The sequence below is a fragment of the Orbicella franksi genome, chromosome 3 (genome assembly GCF_964199315.1).
Source record: "Orbicella franksi chromosome 3, jaOrbFran1.1, whole genome shotgun sequence".
NCBI classification, from domain to species: Eukaryota; Metazoa; Cnidaria; class Anthozoa; order Scleractinia; family Merulinidae; genus Orbicella; species Orbicella franksi.
Genome location: NC_138147.1, coordinates 15,055,001 through 15,080,635, shown reverse-complemented (window position 1 = coordinate 15,080,635; position 25,635 = coordinate 15,055,001). Strand labels below are relative to the sequence as shown.

Genomic DNA, 25,635 nt, shown 5'->3' with positions numbered 1-25,635 from the left:
GAAAGCCAATGGAAACCGAAAGTTTAGCTCAAGATCAATTTGTGCTCGACAGCTGTTGTCTGGTGAGCCGATCAAATTATTGGAAATATTCTAAAAAGGATTACGACTGGCCTATTTTAGCGTACGTTATCAGAGATCAGATCCACGCTGACGCCAAAAGTGGCGTCAGCGTGGACCGCTCCACTCGCCACCCCTTCTGACGCCACTCCTCGTTTGGAAAATAAAGTTTGGTTTGAAAATATTAGCTGAATGTGTGGGAAAATTAACGGATTCTTTATCATAAAACAAATAAAGACGCCACGACTGTGCTCTGTTCTGTTGTAAAGCACTTAGGAAGCGGTAGAGTACTCATGAAGAAGGGAGAAAGTTTCGACTACCTTTCGTGTTAGTTTGTGTTTCCCCCTACACTTCCTTCGTGCTCTTCCGCTTCCTAAGTGCTTTACAACCGAACATAGCACAATCGAGGTTTCTTTATTTGTTAACTACAAATTAAAATATGAAGTAAAATAAATATGGGTTATTGACCAAGTGTGAGGTCAAGATGGCTGGATATTGCCCAATTTACATCTGGTTTTCACTGGCGTGGACAAGCGCCAACACAATAATTCTTGAAAGAATGAAAGATGCGAATGCAACCATAACACTACTGGAAAAATGGCCTGAAAAAATTTCAGGCTCTGAACGGGATTCGAACCCACGACCTTTGCGTTACCGGTGCAATGCTCTACCAACTGAGCTATCAAAGCCACATGAGAGCGGTAGTGTGTGAGTTCGGCCCTATGTATATGTTCAGTGGACGTAATACTCGGCTCAAGCATATGAATTCCATGGTGATAGATGTCCAACAATAATTCTTATTTCACTGTATAGCAAAAACGACCTTAACACAGGCATAAGCACAAGCGCAAGCACAAGCTCAAGAATCAAAATGTTTCCTTTGTTGTTGTGCTTGCGCTTATGTTTGCGTTTGCGCTGCAACAAGTGAAAACGAAATACCGCTAACACAAGCTCAAGGATATTTACCACACGTGGTTATGTTTGGCCAATACAAACATTGGATCCAGATTACCTCGCGCCTAAACAGTTTTCCAAAATGGAGGAAGGTTCGGATGAGTTTGCTTGTGCTTGTGTTTGCGTCGAATTTCGTTTTCACTTGAATCATCCCTATTGCTTACGTTTGTGCTTGCGCTTGTACTTGCGCTTGTGCTTGCGCTTGTGCTTGCATCGCTGGTGAAAACCAGGCTTCAGCCTCAAGCCTAGTTGTAGGACAGGAGAGATGAAGGAAGAATTTGTAGTTTGCAGATTGATTTAAGGAAGAACAGAAAAAACAAAACAAAACAAAAACACTGAAAAATAACTATAGCCATTTCGAGCCAGTATTGGTCTGACAGTAAATAATGTTTTATAGCCAAGATTGTTTCGTTCATATTGTTTTAGGGAAAGAACCATTCTTTCCCGCAGTGCATTTCAAACTTTTGAAAATACAACTGCAAACAGTATATGTGTGGACTTTGACATAAAGCCCGAGTTGGCACTTCTTCAAAGGAAGCTGAAACCGTCTAAAAAAACTACAGAGCTTGTAAAAGAAAGTATAAAAATTGCGATCTTTTAAGGAATAGTGGCTTTACAAGCGTTGCTATGTGATCAATACCAGCAAGTAGAATTTGGCCAATTTTCATATCAATTAATAATGATCATAAATTGATTGATTCATATTTTTTCATTTTTTTTTTGCGAATGTCTCAGAAGCTTAAGAATTTTATTGAGTGATAAATGGTAAATTCGAAGATGGAATATTTCCAGGCGGAGCCTCTTACAGGGTCATCTGCAATTCTAAAACCGTTTGGTTTAACTGTTTCTCTAGGGACTCAGTCAGTGATAAATAGAGAACAATACTCCCAGTACTTGATTGGAAAAAATAGTGTGAGGAAAATAATAAATTACTCAGGAAAAAGCAAGTGGTCCATCAATCTAGCTCTGTGAAAACACCTCAAACAGAAGTTTATCTATCAACAAAGCGCCACGGGGATTTTTTAAGCGTCTACGTTATTCATTTTTTTGCGCTGCTGCGTGTTTCTCAGTGGTTTCAAAATCGTGTGTGACGACGTTTGTCTAAATCGAACACAGGGTTTTGTCCCCCTCCCGTCGACGATAAACCCTGGTGTACTGGAAATACTGCAATCAAATTGGCTGACCTTTTGTTTGTCTGCATGACAATTGTTGGATAACTTATAAGATGACACGCTGTCAAGTGAGCCATTACTTGTTGATAAATGAGTTATTATCTAGCCTCTGCTTTCTGACCTTCCCAAGTAACGTTTGCAACGTCAGTTATCAGACTTAAAGTCGGGAGACAACAGCCGTCATTCTTTCATTCATCAAATGATTTCCGCGAAGAATTGAAGAACTTCCTCGCCTATTTCGACTAGAAAGCGTTTCCAACGAACAGAGGTATGATAGTTTCTTTTAAGCCAGAGATAGGTGTTTTTAAATGTTCCCTCCATTAGTTTGTCGATGAACGCCATGTTTCGTTCAGATTATCACTGAAATCTACGTCGACGAGCGACGCGTGTTTCGTTTGTAGTAATCTCTTGGTCCATTTCATGGAAATTTCACCGAAAAAAAGTGCAGGCTATTTTAAAACTCTCTTTTCTTATCATATCCACTTTCAATTTCTAATACATGGTAAATCATTTAAAATTTGTTAAATACTTCATTAATCGTATTTTTCTAAGAAGGTGAATAATACATAACAGAGTTGCATTGCGTAATACATTTGAGATCATAAAGAGCATCAAGATTCAAGATTCACAAGTTTTCTCTCAATCCACGAAGAGAAAGGTTATTTTCATCTTGTGTATTTATTTAGACGTGCAATTAGTAAGACACGTCCCTGAAATATACGTCTTGGATAGAAAAACGGTCAGCGTAGTCAAATAGATTAATAGGCGGCGCGTGATCCGCTATACCTACTGTTTCACGCGGCAATTTTACTGTTGTCCATCAAAGGTCAGGGCACATGGCATGTACTAAATTAGATTGAAGTAACTGAGGTCCTATAAAAAGACTTCCAAAGGCGGTACGGTTTAGTTACTGAGACTTTTGTAGCTCGCGCTGCTTACATCCAGGGAAAAGTGCAATTAGGAACATTGTAGGGTAAGCATGATTTTTAAGTTTAATTTACAAAAACGTACCCATTTTTGTCGTGCGCTAACCATATGCAACAAACTTGTACTATCTGTAGTCTAAGCGGCCCTAAAAAATATCCACAAGGACCGCTCTAAGTGTGTTTTTTTTCCCGCAGCATTTAAAATCGTTTTCAAAACTGACAATCCCCGAAAAATCAACAATGACTGCTTTTTTAGACACCTTTATCATCACTCATTTTTATGAAAAGGATCTTAACAAGGTTCGCAGTAGCTAAGAGTGTTGGTAGCCAGGTGTAACCAATCAGAGCCAGGACTACAACCAAGTGACAAACAATAACCAATCACAAGGCCGGATGTATAATTAGTCGCCCTAAGTAATTTACACCGAAGAATAAATAAGACGCCATTTATTGGTGTATTCCGAATAACAGAGAATTGATTCCCGTCAATAGCTGCAGTGCTGTGATTATCACACAAAACATTTAATGCGATCAACCAAAGACTGTATTTAGTAAACTCACTTATGCATGAAGGTGCAGTTGGGAAAGCTGTTTGAGACGAGGCGATTAGTTATCAGTGGCAAAGCAGTTTGGTTAACAAGTTCTGTTGTGAGTACAACTCTGTTGATTCTTAATTCAGAATTTCATGAACACGAACTGCGTTTTAACCTAGCGCTGTCTAAAAATTTAAAATCTAATAGAAGTTATGGATTAAAGGGCGAAATTAAGACTTTCGAAAATAATTCAGTCAAAGCGACATAAAGAAAAAAAACACTAATTTATCCTGGAGTTTCTGAAGTGCAGTTACTTGTAATTTTCTTTCACGGAGGGAAGATCTTTTGATGAAGATTTTACACTTTGTTTTGGAAGGAAGAATCGCAAATTGAAAAACTTTGACAAGTAAATTATAGCGTGAATGACGTCCACAAGAACTATTTTTTTAACAAAATTATTACATAGTTTTCAAAGCTAATTTTAACTATAAAAACCCTGAATTCCAAATATTGTTTTTATCTCGAGAAACAGAACGCTTTTAGTCTCACAAAATCAAAGACTTTTAATTAAAACTAGGTATTCTCCGACACCTGCTGAGAAAATGAATGTGTGTGGTAGATCGATTCAGATTGGGACTTTCACAGACGTGAGACTATTTCATCTACTTTAGAAATAAATTAAAATTAATCGATTTAGATTGGGATTTTCACAGACGTCATACTATTTCATCAACTTTAGATAAAAATGAAAATTATTCTTTTCTAATTGGTTTGTGAGGCGCTGTTAATAATCACGAGAGAAGAAAATTATTTTGATGGATATTTCACTCGTCTCTTAGATAGAGTCAGGATGATATCTTAACCTTTCTTCAAAACGAGAGTTTGTTTCATTTTCTAAAGTGTACTAACTATCCCAGTGAGCCTAAAACGTTTAACTGAAACCAATTTCCTGTGGTAGGGAAGGCTATTGGGTTTGATTGCTTTTGAGAACGCGAAACGAACCACAATCATTTCAATCATTATCTACAGCACGAATTTACAAAACCAAAGATCCAAACAATGAAGTAAAGAGATTCACTTTGCTATTTATGTAACTCGATGGAAATGGACAAATAATATTTTTCGTGAGGACTTAGTGCAGGGAAAACAAGAAGTCGTTCAGTTGAAGACACAATTATCATCGAAACAAATGAGTGGAACACAAGAAGTCGTTCAGTTAGAGACACAATTATAACTAGTACAAATGCATGTGTTTATCGATAAAACAACGGAATCTACTAAATATAACTTAAGAGAGATCTAACTTACCTTAGAAATAAGGTCTAAATGGGCTTGAACTCTCTTTGTCTTCACCCGCTCTTGACGCTGAGTCATGTCTAAACCTTTCATCCCTGTAGGGAGCCGAAGACCATGAGTTACGGTGGAAGACTCCTGCAATATCCAGAAGAGTTGCCCCGTAATTTTAGTGCATTTTTAATGTGTTTTCTCCTAGTGTAAAATTATTTCCCAGTTTTAACGAAATCGTGTTCCTCTCACAGATAAACAACACCAAAAATAACCATGGACGACATTAATAGTAACGGAACACTCAGCACTCCTTTGGAAAATACCACGACTGACAACGTCACCCAAACATCGGGTTTGCCCGAATACCTACACCAGCCTCTCGGAGCCCTAGTGTTCCAAATAACTTTGTGGTCAACCATTGTATTCCTAGGTGTGCTTGGTAATCTCTTGGTATGCTTCGTGATCCTTAGCCAGGCTAAGATGAAGACTTCCATGAACTATTACTTGCTGAGCTTGGCCATAGCGGATCTGGGGATACTTCTTACCATGTATCCTTTGGTACTGTTGAAATACCTCTACCCATTTCGCTGGTTGTTAGGGAAACATGCTTGTCATTACCTGTATCCTACCGTGGAGGTATTCTTCGGAGCCTCCATTTGGTCGATTACGGCCATTGCCATCGAGAGATATCGGAATATAGTGGGCGCCAAACGTTACCAGATCAAGCACAGATCTCGATTGGGAACTTTCATGGTTATTGGCGTGGTGTGGTTGGCGTCGTTTCTAGTTTCATCCGTTCCTATGTACCCGGTTATGCAGTACAATCCGACTATGCAAATCTGCGGCCCAGTTATGTCAAAGTTGTTATTCCAGTCTTACTCAATAGTTCTCATCGTCGTCTGGTATGCACTTCCTCTGGTTGTCATAGCATTTACATATGTCAGGATCAAAACACGAGTACTTCAAAGTGTTGCCTTCCGAACCTCGATGTCACAGTACGATGATGCAGATCAAGCAGTCTTGTCGCAAGCTCCATCAAACAAAGAAAGAAGCGACAAAAGAATCTGGCGTCAAAGCATCAAGACAACGAGAATTCTTACACCTCTGGTAATTTTGTTCGCCGTCGTAATGTTTCCGTTGAACGCTTTTCGAGTGGTGGCACTGATTATGCCAGAATACTGGAAGAAGCCTTACTACAATCTGATCATAGGCCAGCTTATAATGTTCATTATGATCAACTCGTCTGCTAATCCACTGGTGTACTTCATCATGAGTAAAGAGTTCAAAGATGCATTCAAGAAAATCTTCACGAGTCAGAAGAAAAAAAAGAACTTTTTCAAACAGATCAGTGGTAAAAGCAAATCCTCGAGGAGAACCTCACGTTTATTCCTACAAGCCGCTTTGTGTGACAGAGAAGAGAACCAAGGAGGAGCGAACAATAGCAGCAAGGAGCCGCAGGCAGGGCTTGGCAATGGCAATATCCAGATTGTCACTGGTGTGTGATGGTAATTTGCCAAACCCCAGAATGTCTTGATTTCTTAAACTCGGAACTTTTTCTCACATTTCTTATTACATATTCTTATTAATTCGTCTGCATAACTGAATATTATCTATGCTGCATAGCGATTGTAACGGTCAGACAGGGAAGCCTGGGGTTGTTGTGAGGAGGAAGAACCTTTCTCTCCGTGGTCTATCTGATTTTAGGACAATTCTACTAGTATACTAATGCAAATGCTGCAAGCTGATTGGCTGAGCTACTCGTATACTATCAGACATTAGAGTGCAGTGGTTGTCGGTTGTCCACAAAATACGACGTTTTTATCGTTTTCCGAGGTTTTGGAAGAAACTTTAGAAGTAAATGGATAATTAAATTCCTGAGAAGACTGAAAGAAGGACATTGAAATTATTGAAACAACGGGTGGTACAGGACATGCAAGTGGGCTGGAGTCTTTGATCAAATTTGTAAATATGGTTATTTAAAATATACAAACGCTGCTTTTATTTCCATTCATCTGGATAACTGAAAATGAGTTGATCCTTATCTATGATACTCGAAAATAACGCAAGAATTGAGGCCTGAGACAACGCGCTCATTGGAAACAATACCATACTTTAAATATCTTTGCAGTCTGTGTAAGTAGCATCTTCTCTACATGTTCTACGTTTACTTTAAGAAACAAAAACTGGAGATATTGGTACATTTAGTATTCAGTGGCACATTATCCAAAAGATTACTCTTTGTAAGATGGCGACTTTACCGTAATCATTTATGTGTCAACTGCTTTTAAAGGTAAAACAATCATTCTTTGGATAACCTTAAGTGTTTTGCAAAAATATATATTGTACTTGTATATATACGAAGTTCTCTTCCACCACGCGTGTGTTGACAGATCAACTTGAGCCAGTGCAAACACTGGACGAATGTACCAAGGTTAGGTAATTAACTTGACCTTAGTAACTTTTTACCTTGTTACAAGCTCAAATGTAAACACCAGATGAGGGTAGGAAAGTATTTATCTGTAAATAAAATATGCTGACTATGAACAAGATGCGGGGGCTATATTCATTCGCATCTTATTTAGTGGGGTGCACGTTATATTATATAATTAACAAATAAAGAAGCCTAAGCCGTGTATTACACTGCGATAAAACACGACGGGCATTTGAGAACACGAGAGAAATGTAGAAAACACGAGCCGCAGGCTGGTGTTTTCGACATTTTTCGAGTGTTCTCAAATGTCCGGAGCGTTCTTTTTTTTCTCACAGTGTGATATACGGCTTAGGTTTCTTCATTTGCTTTATGATATAGAGGTAATGTGCCGAAAAACAATAAAACACGCTTTTTCTATGTTTTATACTCTGATAAAACATAGGTTTTTGACCAATCAGAGCGCGCGCAGGGTCCTATCTATACTATAAATAACGTCTGCATATATCGTGCGCACTGATTGGCTAAAACAGTGTGCTTTATCAGAGTACAGAGGCATGGTGAGGGTTACCCGTCGTTTAGCCCTTAAGTCGATTTGACAAATCTGACCCAAATTAAACGTCTTCTGTGACTCAGACAAACGCAACGGAAATTAGCTATTTGTCTGCAGTAAACATAGCTGCATGGAGGCCATTGGTAACAACGGCAATGATAAACCTCCACTAAAATAACCAGTTTTGCTAGATGCCGACAAAACACGTAGAGAAATAAACAAATTCTCAACTAGCAAATGCTTCGATAGAAGACATTACATTTGTTATGAAGGCAGAAATTATACTTTGTATATGTAATCACATGGGCCCTCGGGCAATTAATGATTAATTTCGCTTGTATTTTCAAAGTTTTCACAAAATTGCCCGAGTCGCGGAGCGACGAGGGGAATTTGGAAACCTTTGAAAATACAAGTGAAATTAATTCTTAATTGCCCGAGTGCACTTACGATTACTTGTTTATCACATAAAGGGCAAAATTCTGTACAAAGGGAAACTTTCAAGGTCTTCCGGTCGCGTAAACAGGTTTGCTGGTTGTCATTAAAGAACAGGCTAGCAGTAGAACGGGGAAAGTCTACTATAATAGTTAGCAAAACGCAGCAAGTTCAATTCACTCAAAGCAATTTCTTTACAAATAAAACTTTAAGCAATCTAATTGTATTCACGACCTGTTTTGCGAAGCCTTGCAACGGTGTAAAACTACTTCATCGATCCACATAAACAAGTGTCCAAACGAGCACTAATAACTTCTTGAATCCAAAACACTCCTTTCCACCGCCAAAACTTAACGTACCAACAACATACGCTGATGTTTTTACACCCATAAGGTTACCTGTGACACTAATAAGGCGACCCGAAGCAAAACGAAGAAATTACCTTTCATGCAGGTTGGCAGCCATGAAGTTCTAACGATAACTCTATGCTTCGTGCGACACCAGCCCCACTCAAACTTTTTTCAGGCTGCTAATCAATGCATTTTTGGATGGAAAAATCCTTTGCTTTTCCACCAAAGACTGCACTTTGCTGCATGTCGATTTTCTTTCACGTTAAGATGAAATAACCGCGTTTAGATCAAACTCAGAGGGGATGCGTTTCTGAAATTCCTTTTAAAAACCCGTTTGAAGCCGTTTGAAGCCGTTTGAAGCGGGAAATCAACTTAACGCAGGCGTGTTCAGACAGTCAGCATCAAGTAATCATGCCCTCTTGATTATCAAAAGTGCCCTCGTGATTAAGAAAAAAAAACTGCCCTCTGTCTCAGCCAATCAGCATTCAGTAACTCTACCCCGTATGTGACACAGATGTAAAACAACGACAGAAAACACCAATTCAGGCGTGTCTGCTTATGATGAGAAGCTTAATTTTTGTAAAAATGCTCAAAAAAGACTTACATGGAGTGTAGTAACGGTCGTTCGTTAAAAAGCGATCCCCGGTTATCTTAGCGAAGTGATCGTGAACAATTACAACGCTTACCCGACGAGTGATCAGTTAAAAGCTTGCTCTGATATTCTCTCCTGTACTCGGAGCAGAAACAGTGCGAGCAACTTAGTCTTTCCAGCTTTGACGCTAGTTCGGGCAATCTTGCTGCAAACGGTAAATAACTGCAGCTCCTTTCAAATCCAGCTCCGCATTTCGCATTTTATGCGCAAGCTGTGAGTTCTTTGTTTTGTCAGTTCCATTGGAAAACTGCACGTTTCCATGAGCCACAATGTGGCCAAATTCCTCAGGACAAGAAATTTTAACTTTTGATTCCTATTTTGAAATTAAACTAAAAAGCGAAATCTGAAATGGTCGTTCTTATCTCGAAAGCCAATGGAAACCGAAAGTTTAGTTCGAGTACAGTTTGGCTCGACAGCTGTTGTCTTGTGAGCCGATCAAATTATTTGAACAATTCTAAAAAGGATTGCGACGGCTTTTTTTTAGCGTACCTTATCAGAGATCAGATCCACGCTGACGCCACTTTTCCTCGTTTGGAAAATATAGTTTGGTTTGAAAATATTAGCTGAATGTGTGGGGAAATTAATGGATTCTTTATCATAAAACAAATAAAGAAGCCTCGACTGTGCTCTGTTCTGTTGTAAAGCATTTTGGAAGAGATAGAGCACACATGAAGAAGGGAGAAGTTCTCGACTACCTTTCGTGTTAGCTAGAGTTACCCCTATACTTCTTTTGTGCCCTTCCGCTTCCTAAGTGCTTTACAACAGAACACAGCACAGTCGAGGTTTCTTTATTTGTTAACTACAAATTAAAATATGAAGTAACAGATAAAATATACTGTTTACGATCAAGATATACCGGATGGCTAACTATATATTCATTTGTATCTTACTTAGTGCGGTACACCCTATCTGACTACAAAAATCTGGGTGATCGATGAATGTTTGTAATAGCCTGCGTCGCAGACGCTACATATACCACTGGTTATTTGCAGGGTTAAATTTTCGTCTTCAACGAAGGCTGACCTGCGATTAGAACGAAAGTTCGTGATTCGCTGCTATCAAATTTGCAAAATATTCATTTTTGCAGCAAGTTCTTCGGCTGAGTGATCCGTACGGATAAGTCCCGTTTGGAGACTGGGATTTGTCGAAGAGATTCAAAATGAACCAAACTGGTCTATTTTCTAATAAAAATTTCCAGCGGGTTGTGTTGATGGGACGTCGCTCACGTAAGACATCCACCTTTAACCTGCCACTGAGATTTGATGGCACCATTATCTCATACAGAACTTTATGCAACCATGGTTGCACAAACACTAAAGAGATACAGCGTTATCAAATCTGCAGGTTACTACTAGGTGGCTGTACGACATATTTAATTACATGTAATTAATCTGAAACATCAAACCCCATATAAAGAGCTCCTTCTGGAAAGCTATTATAAATGTCACTGTTAGTAATAAATTGACGTGAAATCGGCACGTAACAGCGTGTGTAAGGCCCGCCAAGGAAATTGACAGTTTTTCGCTTCAATTTCTTGTAAGCAGAACAAAACAAAATTGGCGAAAGAACAGATTAAATGATGTTTTGATTCGCCAAGTTCTGCCTCTTTAGCAAATCTTAACCTTTAAATGAAACGTATTTTGCAAAAGGAGATATGATGCAAAGTTGACAGCAGTACTTCTGCTGGCACAAGGTCGTACAATAATTCTTATTTCACCGTAAAAACGGCCTTGATGCCGGCATAAGCACAAGCGCAAGCACAAGCACAAGAATCAAAATGTTTCCTTTGCTGTTGTGCTTGCGCTTATGCTTGCGTTTGCGCTGCAACAAGTTCAAACGAAATACCGCTCAGGCATAACACAAGCATAAGGACATTTACCACACGTAGCTATGTTTGGCCAATAAAAACACTGGATCCAGATTACCTCGCCCCTAAACAGTTTTCCAAAATGGAGGAAGGTTCAGATGAGTTTGCTTGCGCTTGTGTTTGCGTCGAATTTCGTTTTCACCTGGGTCATCCCTATTGCTTACGTTTGTGCTTGTACTTGTGCTTGCATCGCTGGTGAAAACCAGGCTTCAGCCTCAGGCTTAGTTGTAGGACAGGAGAGATGAAGGAAGAATTTGTAGTTTGCAGCTTGATTTAAGGGAGAACAAAAAAAAAAACAAAACAAAACAATGAAAAATAACTATAACCAATTCGAGCCAGTATTGGTCTGACAGTAAATAATGTTTCATTGCCAAGATTGTTTCGTTTATATTGTTTTAGTGAAAGAAGCATTATTTCCCGCGGTGCTCATTTCCACTTGATATAGGAATTTTTATCCATTTTAAACTTTTGAAAATAGTACATGTGTGGACTTTGACATAAAGCCCGAGTTGGCACTTCTTCAAAGAAAGCTGAAACCGTCGAAAAAACTGCTATGCTTTCAAAAGAAAGTATGAAAATTGCGCTGTTTTACGGAATAGTGGCTTTTACAAACGTAAGTAGAATTTCGCCAATATTCATATAAATTAATAATGATCATAAGTTGATCGATTCATATTTTTTTCATTTTTTTTTTGCGAATGTCTCAAAAGCTTAAGAATTTTATTGAGTGATAAATGGTATATTCGAAGATGGAATATTTCCAGGCGGGGCCTCTTACAGGGTCATCTGCAGTTCTAAAACCGTTTGGTATTACTGTTTCTCTAGGGACTCAGTGAGTGATAAATAAAGAACAATATTCCCAGTACTTGATTGGAAAAAATAGTGTGAGGAAAATAATAAATTAATAACTCAGGAAAAAGCAAGTGGTCCATCAATCTAGCTCTGTGAAAACACCTCAAACAGAAGTTTATCTATCAACAAAGCGCCACGGGGATTTTTTAAGCGTCTACGTTATTCATTTTTTTGCGCTGCTGCGTGTTTCTCAGTGGTTTCAAAATCGTGTGTGACGACGTTTGTCTAAATCGAACACAGGGTTTTGTCCCGCACCCGTCGACGATAAACTCTGGTGTGCTGGTAATACTGCAATCAAATTGGCTGACCTTTTGTTTTTCTGAGAATCGTTGGATAACTTATAAGATAACACGCTGTCAAGCGAGCCATTACTTGTTGATAAATGAGTTATCATCTAGCCTCTGCTTTCTGACCTTCCCAAGCAACGTTTGCAACGTCAGTTATCAGACTTAAAGTCGGGAGACAACAACAGCCGTCATTCTTTCATTCATCAAATGATTTCCGCGAAGAATTGACGAGCTTCCTCGTCTCTTTCGACTAGGAAGCGTTTCCAACGAACGGAGGTATGATAGTTACTTTTAAGCCGGTGATAGATGACTTTAAATGTTCCCTCCATTAGTTTATCGATGAATGCCACGTTTTGTTCCAGATTATCACTGAAATCTGCGTTGACGAACAACGCGTGTTTCGTTTGTAGTAATCTGTTCGTCCATTTCATGGAAATTTCGCCGAAAAAAAGTGCAGGCTATTTTAAAACTCTCTTTTCTTATTATATCCACTTTCAATTTCTAATACATGGTAAATCATTTAAAATTTGTTAAGGTGGCCGAACACAGTTTTCGCGCGCGCTTTTCCTGATGCAATTCAGCGCGCGCACAAGGATTGCCAAAACAAACATGCCGTCAACAGAGCGATCATTTTATTTACTCAACACCCGCACTATCTGCGCTATTTTTCTCTATTATTGAACGCAGTATATTGATGGCTTTAGTCTTTTATTACAAAGATATGTTACAAAAGGTAGCGACGCAAAGAACCCAGCAATTCTCAGCTTTTTCTTTGTTACCGAAAGAACCCAGTTAAATGCAGCACATGCGCAGTTGCTCGAAAAATTGAGACCGATTGCTTTTGCAGAAACATGCCGATTTCTAACGATCCAGTCGTTGGAATTTCAAGAAATTCGGCAAAAAAATAGTTCAGAAACCACGTGAATGATTTATCGCAAAAAATTTGAATTTTGACATGGGGAATTTTTAATAATACAGAACATGCAGTGAAAACGGTTAACGGCGAATTACGAAAATCGCCTATGTCAAAATTTTATTAGAACAGTGTTGACAGAAGGGATTTAATGTCAATTCGTGGTGGGCAAATGATGAAACGACTGGATTTTTTTTAAATAAACAAAAACCATTTTTTAAGCCTGGTTTTTAACTAGCCCCGTTGCCATGGCAACAGCACACACCTTAGCCAAAATGCGATAATAAACCCTTCTGTGGTTAACCTTGACGCTTGCAAAAAACGGGCGCCAAAGCATAAATAGCTTAAAAGTAATGGTGAATTAGGCATAGGCTCTTGAAAACTGGGTTTGGCCACCTTAAATACTTCATTAATCGTATTTTTCTAAGAAGGTGAATAATACATAACAGAGTTGCATTGCGTAAGACATTTGAGATCATAAAGAGCATCAACATTAAAGATTTACAAGTTTTCATTCAATCCACTAAGAGAAAGGTTATTTTCATCATGTGTATTTATTGAGACGTGCAATCAGTAAGAAACGTCCCTGAAATATACGTCTCAGATAGAAAAGCGGTCAGCGTAGTCAAATAGATTAATAGGCAGCGCGTGATCCGCTATCCCTACTGTTTTACGCGGCAATTTTACTGTTTTCCATCAAAAGGTCAGAGCAGATGGCATGTACTAAGTTAGAATGAAGTAACTGAGGTCCTATAAAAAGACTTCCAAAGGCGGTACGGCTTAGTTACTGAGACTTTTGTAGGGAAAAGGGAAAAGTGCAATTAGGAACATTGTAGGGTAAGCAATTTTCAGGTTTAATTTACAAAAACGTACCCATTTTTGTCGTGAGCTAGCCATATGCAACAAACTTGTACCATAATGTAGTCTAAACGGCCCTAAAAAATATCCACAAGGTCCGCTCTAAGTGTTTTTTTTCCGCAGCATTTAAAATCGTTTTCAAAACTGACAATCTGCGAAAAATCAACAATGACTGCTTTTTTTGACACCTTTATCATTACTCATTTTTATGAAAAGGCTCCCAACAAGGTTCGCGGTAGGTAAGGGTGTAGGTAACCAGGTGTAACCAATCAGAGCCAGGACTACAACCAAGTGACAAACAATAACCAATCACAAGGCCGGATGTATAATTAGGCGCCCTAAGTAATTTACACCGCAGAATAAATAAGACGCCATTTATTGGTGTATTCCGAATAACAGAGAATTGATCCCTGTCAACAGCTGCAGTGCTGTGATTATCACACAAAACATTTAATGCGATCAACCAAAGACTGTATTTAGTAAACTCACTTATGCATGAAGGTGCAGTTGGGAAAGCTGTTTGAGACGAGGCGATTAGATATCAGTGGCAAAGCAGTTTGGTTAACAAGCTCTCTTGTGAGTACAACTCTGCTGATTCTTAATTCAGAATTTCATGAACACGAACTGCGTTTTAACCTAGCGCTGTCTAAAAAATTTAAATTTAAATTTAAAATCTAATAGACGTTATGGATTAAAGGGCGAAATTAAGACTTTCGCAAATAATTCAGACAAAGCGACATTAAGAAAAAAAAACACTAATTTATCCTGGCGTTTTTGAAGTGCACTTACTTGTAATTTTCCTTCACGGAGGGAAGATCTTTTGATGAAGATTTTACAGTTTGTTTTGGAAGGAAGAATCGCAACTTGAAAAACTTTGACAAGTAAATTGTAGGGTGAATGACGTCCATAAGAAGTATTTTTTCAAAAAAATAATTACATAGTTTTCTAAGCTAATTTTAAATATAAAAATAGCTCAGTTTTGTATTTTCCGACTGACCCTAAATTCCTAATATTATTTTTATCTCCAGAAACAGGACGCAATCAAAGACTTTTAATTAAAACTATTTATTCTCCGAAACCTGCTGAGAAAATGAATGTGTGTGGTAGATTGGGACTTTCACAGACGTGAGACTATTTCATCAACTTTAGATAAAAATTATAATTAATCGATTTAGATTGGGACTTTCACAGACGTCATACTATTTCATCAACTTTAGATAAAAATGAAAATTACTCTTCTTTAATGGGTTTGTGAGGCGCTGTCAATAATCACGAGACAAGAAAATTATTTTGATGGATATTTCACTCGTCTCTTAGATAGAGTCAGGATGATATCTTAACCTTTCTTCAATACGAGAGTTTGTTTCATTTTCTAAAGTGAACTAACCATCCCACTGAGCCTGTAACGTTTAACTGAAACCAATTTCCTCTGCTGCGGGAAGGCTATTGGGTTTGTTTACTTTTGAGAAACGAACGACAATCATTTCAATAATTATCTAAAGCACGAATTCACAAAAACCAAAGATGCAAACAATGAAGTAAAGAGATTCACTTTGCTATTTATGTAATTCGACGGAAATGGACAAATAATATTTCTCGTGAGGACTTAGTGCAGGGAAACACAAGAAGTGGTTCAGTTGAAGACAATTTTTCATCGGCACAAATCAATGTTCTAAAAACAACATGGAAAACAAGAAGTCGTTCAGTTGAAGACACGATTATCATCGGCACAAATGAACGGAACACAAGAAGTCATTCAGTTAGAGACACAATTATAACTAGTACAAATACATGTGTTTATCGATAACACAACGCCGGGAATCTACTAAATATAACTTAAGAGAGATCTAACTTACCTTGGAAATAAGGTCTGAATGGGAATGAACTTTCTTTAACTTCACCCGCTCTTGACACTAAATCATGTCTAAACCTTTCATCCCTGTGGGAAGCCGAAGACCATGAGTTGCGGTGGAAGACTCCTGCAATATCCAGAAGAGTTGCCCTGTAATTTTAGCGCATTTTTAATGTGTTTTCTCCTAGTGTAAATTTATTTTCCAGTTTTAACGAAATCGTGTTCCTCTCACAGATAAACAACACCAGAAATAACCATGGACGACATTAATGTTAATGGAACACTCAACACTCCTTTGGAAAATACCACGACTGACAACGTCACCCAAGCATCGGGGTTGCCCGAATACCTCCACCAGCCTCTCGGAGCCCTAGTGTTCCAAATAACTTTGTGGTCAACCATTGTATTCCTAGGTGTGCTTGGTAATCTCTTGGTATGCTTCGTGATCCTTAGCCAGGCCAAGATGATGACTTCCATGAACTATTACTTGCTGAGCTTGACCATAGCGGATCTGGGGGTACTACTTATCATCTATCCTATGGTACTGTTGAAATACTTCTCCCCATTTCGCTGGTTGTTAGGGAAACATGCTTGTCATTACCTGTATCCTACCGTGGAGGTATTCTTCGGAGCCTCCATTTGGTCGATTACGGCCATTGCCATCGAGAGATATCGGAATATAGTGGGCGCTAAACGTTACCAGATCAAGCACAGATCTCGAGTGGGGACTTTCGTGGTAATTGGCGTGGTGTGGTTGGCGTCGTTTCTAGTTTCATCCGTTCCTCTGTACCCGGCTATGCATTACCATCCGACTCTGCAAATCTGCGGCCCAATTATGTCAAAGTTGTTATTCCAGTCTTACTCAATAGTTCTCATCGTCGTCTGGTATGCACTTCCTCTGGTTGTCATAGCATTTACATATGTCAGGATCAAAAAACGAGTACTTCAAAGTGTTGCCTTCCGAACCTCGATGTCAGAGTACGATGATGCAGATCAAGCAGTCTTGTCGCAAGCTCCATCAAACAACGAAAGAGGCGACAAAAGAATCTTGCAACAAAGCAACAAGACAACGAGAATTCTTACACCTCTGGTAATTTTGTTCGCCGTCGTAATGTTTCCCTTGAACGCTTTTCGTGTCGTCACACTGATTATGCCAGAATACTGGAAGAAGCCTTACTACAACCTGATCATAGGCCAGCTTATAATGTTCATTATGATCAACTCGTCTGCTAATCCACTGGTGTACTTCATCATGAGTAAAGAGTTCAAAGATGCATTCAAGAAAATCTTCAAGAGTCTGAAGAACAAGAAGAACTTTTTCAAACAGCTCAGTGGTAAAAGCAAATCCTCGTGGGGAACCTCACGTTCATTCCTACAAGCCGCTTTGTGTGACAGAGAAGAGAATCAAGGAGGAGCGAACAATAGGAACACCGAGCCGCAAGCAGGGCTTGGCAATGGCAATATCCAGATTGTCACTGGTGTGTGATGACAATTTGCCAAACCCCGGAATGTCTTGATTTCCTAAACTCCGAACTTTTTCTCACATTTCTTATTACATATTCTTATTAATTCGTCTGCATAACTGAATATTATCTATGCTGCATAGCGATTGTAACGGTCAGACAGGGAGGCCTGGGGTTGTTGTGACGAGCAAGAACCTTTTTCTCCCTGGTCTACCTGATTTTAGAATTGGCCAAGCCCTTGATAATGGCTTCTGTGTTAAGTAAATCTGTATATTACTGGACATTTCTGTGTGAATCTAGTACTCAGTGTGAGGCGTTAGAGATCTGTAAAAATCGCGCTTCCAGGACATGCAAGTGGGCTGGAGGTTTTGGTCAAATTTGTAAATATGGTTATATAGAATATACAAACGCTGCTTTCATTTCCATTGATCTGGATAACTGAAAATTACTTGATCCTTACCTATGATACTCGAAAATAACGCAACAGTTGACAAGACAACGCGCTCATTGGAAACCATACCATATTTTAAGTAGCATCTTCTCTAGATATTCTACGTTTACTTAAAGAAATGCAAACTGGAGATATTGTTACAATAAATATTGAGTGGTTACATCTTATCCAAAAGATTACTCTTTATTTGTGTCAACCGCTTTTAAAGGTAAAAAAATCATTCTTTGGATAACCTAAAGCGTTTTGCAAAAATACATATTGTACCTGTATATATGCGAAGTTTTCTTCCACCAAGCGTGTGTTGACAGATCAACTTGAGTTATTTGAGCCAGTGTAAACACTGGACGAATGTACCAAGGTTGAGTAACTTGACCTTAACAACTTTTTACGTTTGTAAAAGTTCAAATGTAAACACCACATAAGGGGTAGGAAAGTATTTACCTGTAAATAAAATATACTGATTACGAACAAGATGTGAGGGCTATATTCATTTGCATCTTATTTAGTGCAGTATACCTTATATTATATAATTAACAAATAAAGAATCCTTAGCCGTATAATACACTGTGATAAAACACGACGGGCATTTGAGAACACGAGTGTTTCAAATGTCCGGGGTGTTTTATCACAGTGTAATACATGGCCTAGGTTTCTTTATTTGCTTTATGATATAGAGGTAATGTTGCGAAAGACAATAAAACACGCTTTTTCTATGTTTTATACTCTGATAAAACATAGGCTTTTGACCAATCAGAGCGCGTGCAGGGTCCTATCTGTATTATAAATAACGTTTCCATATATCGTGCGCTCTGCTTGGCTGAAACAGCGTGCTTTATCAGAGTACAGAGGCATGGTGAGGGTTACCCGTCGTTTAGCCCCCAAATCGATTTGCGAAATTTGACCCAAATTAAACGTCTTCTGTGACTCAAAGAAACGCAACGGAAATTATCTATTTCTCTACAGTAAACATAGCTTCATGGAGGCCATTGGTAACAACGGCAATGTTAAAACTGCACTAAAATAACACTGAAGTTTTGCTAGAAGCCGACAAAACACGTAGCGAAAGAAACAAATTCTCAACCAGCAAATGCGTCGGTAGAAGACATTATATTTGTTACGAAGGCAGAAATTATACTTTGTATATGTAATCACATGGGCCCGAGCGTAATTAAAGATTAATTTCACGCAGGAGATTTCACGCGTATTTTCAAAGTTTTCACAAAATTGCCCGAGTCGCGGAGCAACCAGGGCAATTTGGAAAACTTTGAAAGTACAAGTGAAATTAATCCTTAATTGCCCGAGGGCACTTGCGATTACTTTATCACTTAAAGGGCAAAATTCTGCACTACGGAAAACTTCCAAGGTCTTGCCGTCGCGTAAACAGGTTTACTGGTTGTCATTAAAGAACAGGCTAGCAGTAGAACGGGGAAAGCCTACTATAATAGTAAGTAAAACACAGCAAGTTCAATTCACTCAAAGCAATCTTTTTACATATAAAATTAAGACACCTAATTTTATTCACCTGTTTTGCGAAGCTTGCGACAGTGTGAAACTACTTCATCGATCGATGAAAGACGTAAACAAGTGTCCAAACGAGTACTAATAACTTCTTGAATCCAAAACTCTTCTTTCCACCGCCAAAACTTAACGCACCTACAAAATTTACGCTTTTTTTTTTACACCGATAAGGAGACCTGTGATATTAATAAGGCCACCCGAAGCAAAACGAAGAAATTACATAACAGAGCTGCATTGCGGTGTAATACATTTGAGATCATAAAGAGCACCAAGATTCAAGATTCAAGATTCACAAGTTTTCTCTCAATCCATTAAGACAAAGGTTATTTTCATCTTGTGTATTTATTTAGACGTGCAATTAGTAAGACACGTCCCTGAAATATACGTCTTGGATAGAAAAAACGGTCAGCGTTGTCAAATAAATTAATAGGCGGCGCGTGATCCGCTATCCCTACTGTTTTACGCGGCAATTCTACAGTTGTCCATCAAAAGGTACCCATTTTTCTCGTGCGCTAGCCATATACAGCAAACTTGTACTATGATGTAGTCTAAACGGCCCTAAAAAATATCCGCAAGGACCGCTCTAAGTTTGTTTTTTCGCAGCATTTAAAATCGTTTTCAAAACTGACAATCTGCGAAAAATCAACAATGACTGCTTTTTTAGACACCTTTATCATTATTCATTTTTATGAAAAGGCTCTTAACAAGGTTTGCGGTAGCTAAGGGTGTAGGTAACCAGGTGTAGCCAATCAGAGCCAGGATTACAACCAAGTGACAAACAATAACCAATCACAAAGCCGGATGTATAATTAGGCGCCCTAAGTAATTTACACCGAAGAATGAATAAGACGTCATTTATTGGTGTGTTCCGAATAACAGAGAATTGATTCCTGTCGACAGTTCTGTGATTATCGCACATAAAATTTAATGCCATCAACCAAACCCTGCATTTAGCGATCTCAATTATGCATGAAGGTGCAGTTGTGAAAGCTGTCCGAGAGTAAGGCGATTTAGTTATCAGTGGCAAAGCAGTTTGGTTAACAAGCTCTGTTGTGAGTACAACTCTGCTGATTCTTAATTCAGAATTTCATGAACACGAACTGCGTTTTAACCTAGCACTGTCTAAAACATTTAAATTTAAATTTAAAATCTAATAGAGGTTATGAATTAAAGGGAGAAATTAAGACTTTCGAAATAATTCAGTCAAAGCGACGTTAAGAAAAAAAAACTAATTTATCCTGGAGTTTTTGAACCGCACTTACTTGTAATTTTCGTTCACGGAGGGAAGATCTTTTGATGAAGATTTTACAGGTTGTTTTGGAAGGAAGAATCGCAACTTGAAAAACCTTGACAAGTAAATTATAGGGTGAATGACGTCCAGAAGAAGCATTTTTTTAAAATAGTATTACATAGTTTTCTAAGCTAATTTTAAATATAAATATAGCTCAGTTTTGTATTTTCCGACTGACCCTGAATTCCAAATATTGTTTTTATCTCCGTAAAAGACGCTTTTAGTTTCCCGATTTTAAAGACTTTTAATTAAAACTACATATTCTCCGAAACCTACTGAGAAAATGAATGTGCGTGGTAGATCGATTTAGATTGGAACTTTCACAGACGTGAGACTATTTCATCAACTTTAGGTAAAAATGAAAATTAGTCTTCTTTAATGGGTTTGTGAGGCGCTGTTAATAATCACAAGAGAAGAAAGTTATTTTGATGGATATTTTACTCGTGTCTTGGATAGAGTCAGGGTGATATCTTAGCCTTTCTTCAACACGAGAGTTTGTTCCATTTTCTTAAGTGAACTAACTATCCCAGTGAGCCTGTAACGTTTAACTGAAACCAATTTCCTCTGCTGCGGGAAGGCTATTGGGTTTGTTTGCCTTTAAGAAACGAACGACAATCATTTCAATAATTATCTAAAGCACGAATGTACAAAAGCCAAAGATGCAAACAATGAAGTAAAGAGATTCACTTTGCTATTTATGTAACTCGATGGAAATGGACAAATAATATTTCTCGTGAGGACTTAGTGCAGGGAAAACAAGAAGTCGTTCAGTTGCAGGCAATTTTCATCGGCAAAAATGAATGGAACACAAGAAGTCGTTCAGTTAGAGACACAATTATAATTAGTACAAATACATGTGTTTATCGATAAGACAACGCAATCTACTGAATGTCTAAACTTTTAATCCCTGTGGGGAGCCGAAGACCATGCGTTACGCTGGAAGACTCCTGCAATATCCGGAAGAGTTGCCCTGTAATTTGAGTGCATTTTTAATGTGTTTTCTCCTAGTGTAAATTTATTTTCCAGTTTTAACGAAATCGTGTTCCTTTCACAGATAAGCAACACCAGAAGTAACCATGGACGACATTAATATTAACGGAACACTCAGCACTCCTTTGGAAAATGATACCACGACTGACAACGTCACCCAAGCATCGGGGTTGCACGAATACCTCCACCAGCCTCTCGGAGCCCTAGTGTTCCAAATAACTTTGTGGTCAACCATTGTATTCCTAGGTGTGCTTGGTAATCTCTTGGTATGCTTCGTGATCCTTAGCCAGGCCAAGATGAAGACTTCCATGAACTATTACTTGCTGAGCTTGGCCATAGCGGATCTGGGGGTACTACTTACCATCTATCCTTTGGTACTGTTGAAATACCTCTCCCCATTTCGCTGGTTGTTAGGGAAACATGCTTGTCATTACCTGTATCCTACCGTGGAGGTATTCTTCGGAGCCTCCATTTGGTCGATTACGGCCATCGCCATCGAGAGATATCGGAATATAGTGGGCGTCCAACGTTACCAGATCAAGCACAGATCTCGAGTGGGGACTTTCGTGGTAATTGGCGTGGTGTGGTTGGCGTCGTTTCTAGTTTCATCCGTTCCTATGTACCCGGTTATCCATTACAATCCGACTCTGCAAATCTGCGGCCCAATTATGTCAAAGTTGTTATTCCAGTCTTACTCAATAGTTCTCATCGTCGTCTGGTATGCACTTCCTCTGGTTGTCATAGCATTTACATATGTCAGGATCAAAAAACGAGTACTTCAAAGTGTTGCCTTCCGAACCTCGATGTCAGAGTACGATGATGCAGATCAAGCAGTCTTGTCGCAAGCTCCATCAAACAACGAAAGAAGCGACAAAAGAATCTTGCAACAAAGCAACAAGACAACGAGAATTCTTACGCCACTGGTAATTTTGTTCGCCGTCGTAATGTTTCCCTTGAACGCTTTTCGTGTGGTGGCATTCATTATGCCAGAATACTGGAAGAAGCCTTACTACAATCTGATCATAGGCCAGCTTATAATGTTCATTATGATCAACTCGTCTGCTAATCCACTGGTGTACTTCATCATGAGTAAAGAGTTCAAAGATGCATTCAAGAAAATCTTCAAGAGTCTGAAGAACAAGAAGAACTTTTTAAAACAGCTCAGTGGTAAAAGCAGATCCTCGAGAAGAACGTCATGTCATTCCTACAAGCCGCTTTGTGTGACAGAGAAGAGAATCAAGGAGGAGCGAACAATAGGAACACCGAGCCGCAAGCAGGGCTTGGCAATGGCAATATCCAGATTGTCACTGGTGTGTGATGACAATTTGCCAAACCCCGGAATGTCTTGATTTCCTAAACTCCGAACTTTTTCTCACATTTCTTATTATATATTCTTATTAATTCATCTGGATAACTGAATATTATTTATGCCGCATAGCGATTGTAACGGTCAGACAGGGAGGCCTGGGGTTGTTGTGACGAGCAAGAACTTTTTTCTCCCTGGTCTATCTGATTTTAGAATTGGCGAAGCTTTTGATAATGGCTTCTGTGTTAAGTAAATCTGTATATTACTGGACATTTCTGTGTGAATCTAGTACTTAGTGTGAGTCGTTAGAGATCTGTAAAAAATCGCGCTTCCACGACATGCAAGTGGACTGGAGTCTTTGATCAAATTTGTAAATATGGTTATATAGAATATACAAACGCTGCTTTCATTTCCATTGATCTGGATAACTGAAAATTACTTGATCCTTATCTATGATACTCGAAAATAACGCAACAGTTGACAAGACAACGCGCTCATAGGAAACCATACCATATTTTAAGTAGCATCTTCTCTAGATATTCCACGTTTACCTTAAGAAATGCAAACTGGAGATATTGTTACAATAAATATTCAGTTGTTTCATGTTATCCAAAAGATTACTCTTTATTTGTGTCAACTGCTTTTAAAGGTACAACAATCATTCTTTGGATAACCTTAAGCGTTTTGCAAAAATACATATTGTACATGTATATATGCGAAGTTCTCTTCCACCAAGCGTGTGTTGACAGATCAACTTGAGTTATTTGAGCCAGTGTAAACACTGGACGAATGTACCAAGGTTGAGTAACCTTACCAACATTTTACTTTGGTAAAAGCTGAAATGTAAACGCCACATAAGGGGTAGGAAAGTATTTATCTGTAAATAAAATATACTGATTACGAACAAGATGTGAGGGCTATATTCATTTGCATCTTATCTAGTGCAGTATAGCTTATATTATATAATTAACAAATAAAGAATCCTTAGCCGTGTAATACACTGTGATAAAACACGACGGGCATTTGAGAACACGAGGGAAATGTAGAAAACACGAGCAGCAGGCGAGTGTTTACTACATTTCTCGAGTGTTTCAAATGTCCGGAATGTTTTATCACAGTGTAATGCACGGCTTGGGTTTCTTCATTTGCTTTATGATATAGAGGTAATGTGGCGAAAAACAATAAAACACGCTTTTTCTAGGTTTTATCCTCTGATAAAAAAATAGGTTTTCGACCAATCAGAGCGCGCGCAGGGTCCTATCTTTATGACAATTACGTGTCCATATATCGCGCGCTCTGATTGGCTGAAACAGTGTGCTTTATCAGAGTACAGATTCATGGTGAGGGTTACCCGTCGTTTAGCCCCCAAGTCGATTTGACAAATTTGACCCAAATTAAACGTCCCCTGTGACACAGACAAACGCAACGGAAATCATCTAATTGTCTGCAGTGAAAATAACTGCATGGAGACCATTGGTAACTACGGCAATGTCAAAACTGCACTAAAATAACAAGTTTTGCTAGATGCCGAGAAAACACGTAGCGAAATAAACGAATTCTTAACCAGCAAATGCTTCGATAAAAGACATTATATTTGTTATGAAGGCAGAAATTATACTTTGTATATGTAATCGCATGGGCCCGAGGGTAATTAAAGATTAATTTCACGCGTATTTTCAAAGTTTTCACAAAATTGCCCAAGTTGCCGAAGGACGAGGGCAATTTTGAAAACTTTGAAAATACGCGTGAAATTAATCTTTAATTGCCCGTGGGCACTTACGATTACTTGTTTATCACATAAAGGACAATTCTGTACAAAGGAAAACTCTCGTCTTGCCGTCGCGTAAACAGGTTTGACGGTTGTCATTGAAGAACAAGCTAGCAGTAGAACGGGGAAAGCCTACTATAATAGTAAGCAAAACACAGCAAGTTCAATTCACTCAAAGCAATTTCTTGACAAATAAAACTTTAAGCAATCTAATTTTATTCACGACCTGTTTTGCGAAGCTTGCAACGGCGTGAAACTACTTCATCGATCGATGAAAGACATAAACAGGAGTCCAAACGAGAACAAATAACTCCTTCAATCCAAACCTCTCCTTTCCACCGCCAAAACTTAACGTACCAACAAAATTTACGCTGTGTTTTTACACCGATAAGGTGAGCTGTGACACTAATAAGGCCACCCGAAGCAAAACGAAGAAATTACCTTTCATGCAGTTTGGCAGCCATGAAGTTCTAACGGTAACTCTATGCTTTTGCGACACCAGCCCCACTCTTTTTTCAGGCTGCTAAGGGACCGTTCATTTTTTATAAGGTAGGGGGGGGGGGGGGCTGGTGGGATTTGGGGGGGGCCATGCGAAAAGAATGGCTTTCGAGGGGGGGCCATCCCAAAAAAATAAGGGAAAAAGGGGGGGTCACGTGAAATATTTTAGTAAAACTTTAAAATGGCATAATGTTTGAATATCAAAAAAATTGCTATCGAATAAACATAGAAGGCAGGATACCAATTTATTACAAACTTTCCTTCTGCTTTAAAAAAACGTTTGGCGACAAAAAGCATTTGTAGCTACTGAAAAGAAGTATTTAACACTGTTATTTTCGAATGCAACTTTCACTGGCACTCATCTTCATCTCCGCTGT

The 25,635-nt window shown here is 38.7% G+C and overlaps 3 protein-coding genes across 3 annotated transcripts; all 3 read left to right on the top strand.

Annotated features, from left to right (window-relative positions):
- The first annotated feature begins 4,452 nt into the window (after positions 1-4,452).
- LOC145483061 (neuropeptide Y receptor type 2-like) lies at positions 4,453-7,353 on the top strand. Its single transcript, XM_081461680.1, has one exon. It carries the CDS (start codon positions 5,203-5,205, stop codon positions 6,430-6,432), a length of 1,230 nt encoding a protein of 409 aa, XP_081317806.1. The 5' UTR covers positions 4,453-5,202; the 3' UTR covers positions 6,433-7,353.
- A 7,960-nt stretch (positions 7,354-15,313) lies between these two features.
- LOC145483060 (neuropeptide Y receptor type 2-like) lies at positions 15,314-18,050 on the top strand. The gene has a single exon (XM_081461679.1). The coding sequence runs from the start codon at positions 16,230-16,232 to the stop codon at positions 17,457-17,459; it is 1,230 nt and encodes a 409-aa protein (XP_081317805.1). The 5' UTR covers positions 15,314-16,229; the 3' UTR covers positions 17,460-18,050.
- A 3,177-nt stretch (positions 18,051-21,227) lies between these two features.
- LOC145482349 (neuropeptide Y receptor type 2-like) lies at positions 21,228-23,035 on the top strand. Its single transcript, XM_081460994.1, has one exon. It carries the CDS (start codon positions 21,773-21,775, stop codon positions 23,033-23,035), a length of 1,263 nt encoding a protein of 420 aa, XP_081317120.1. The 5' UTR covers positions 21,228-21,772.
- Positions 23,036-25,635: the final 2,600 nt, after the last annotated feature.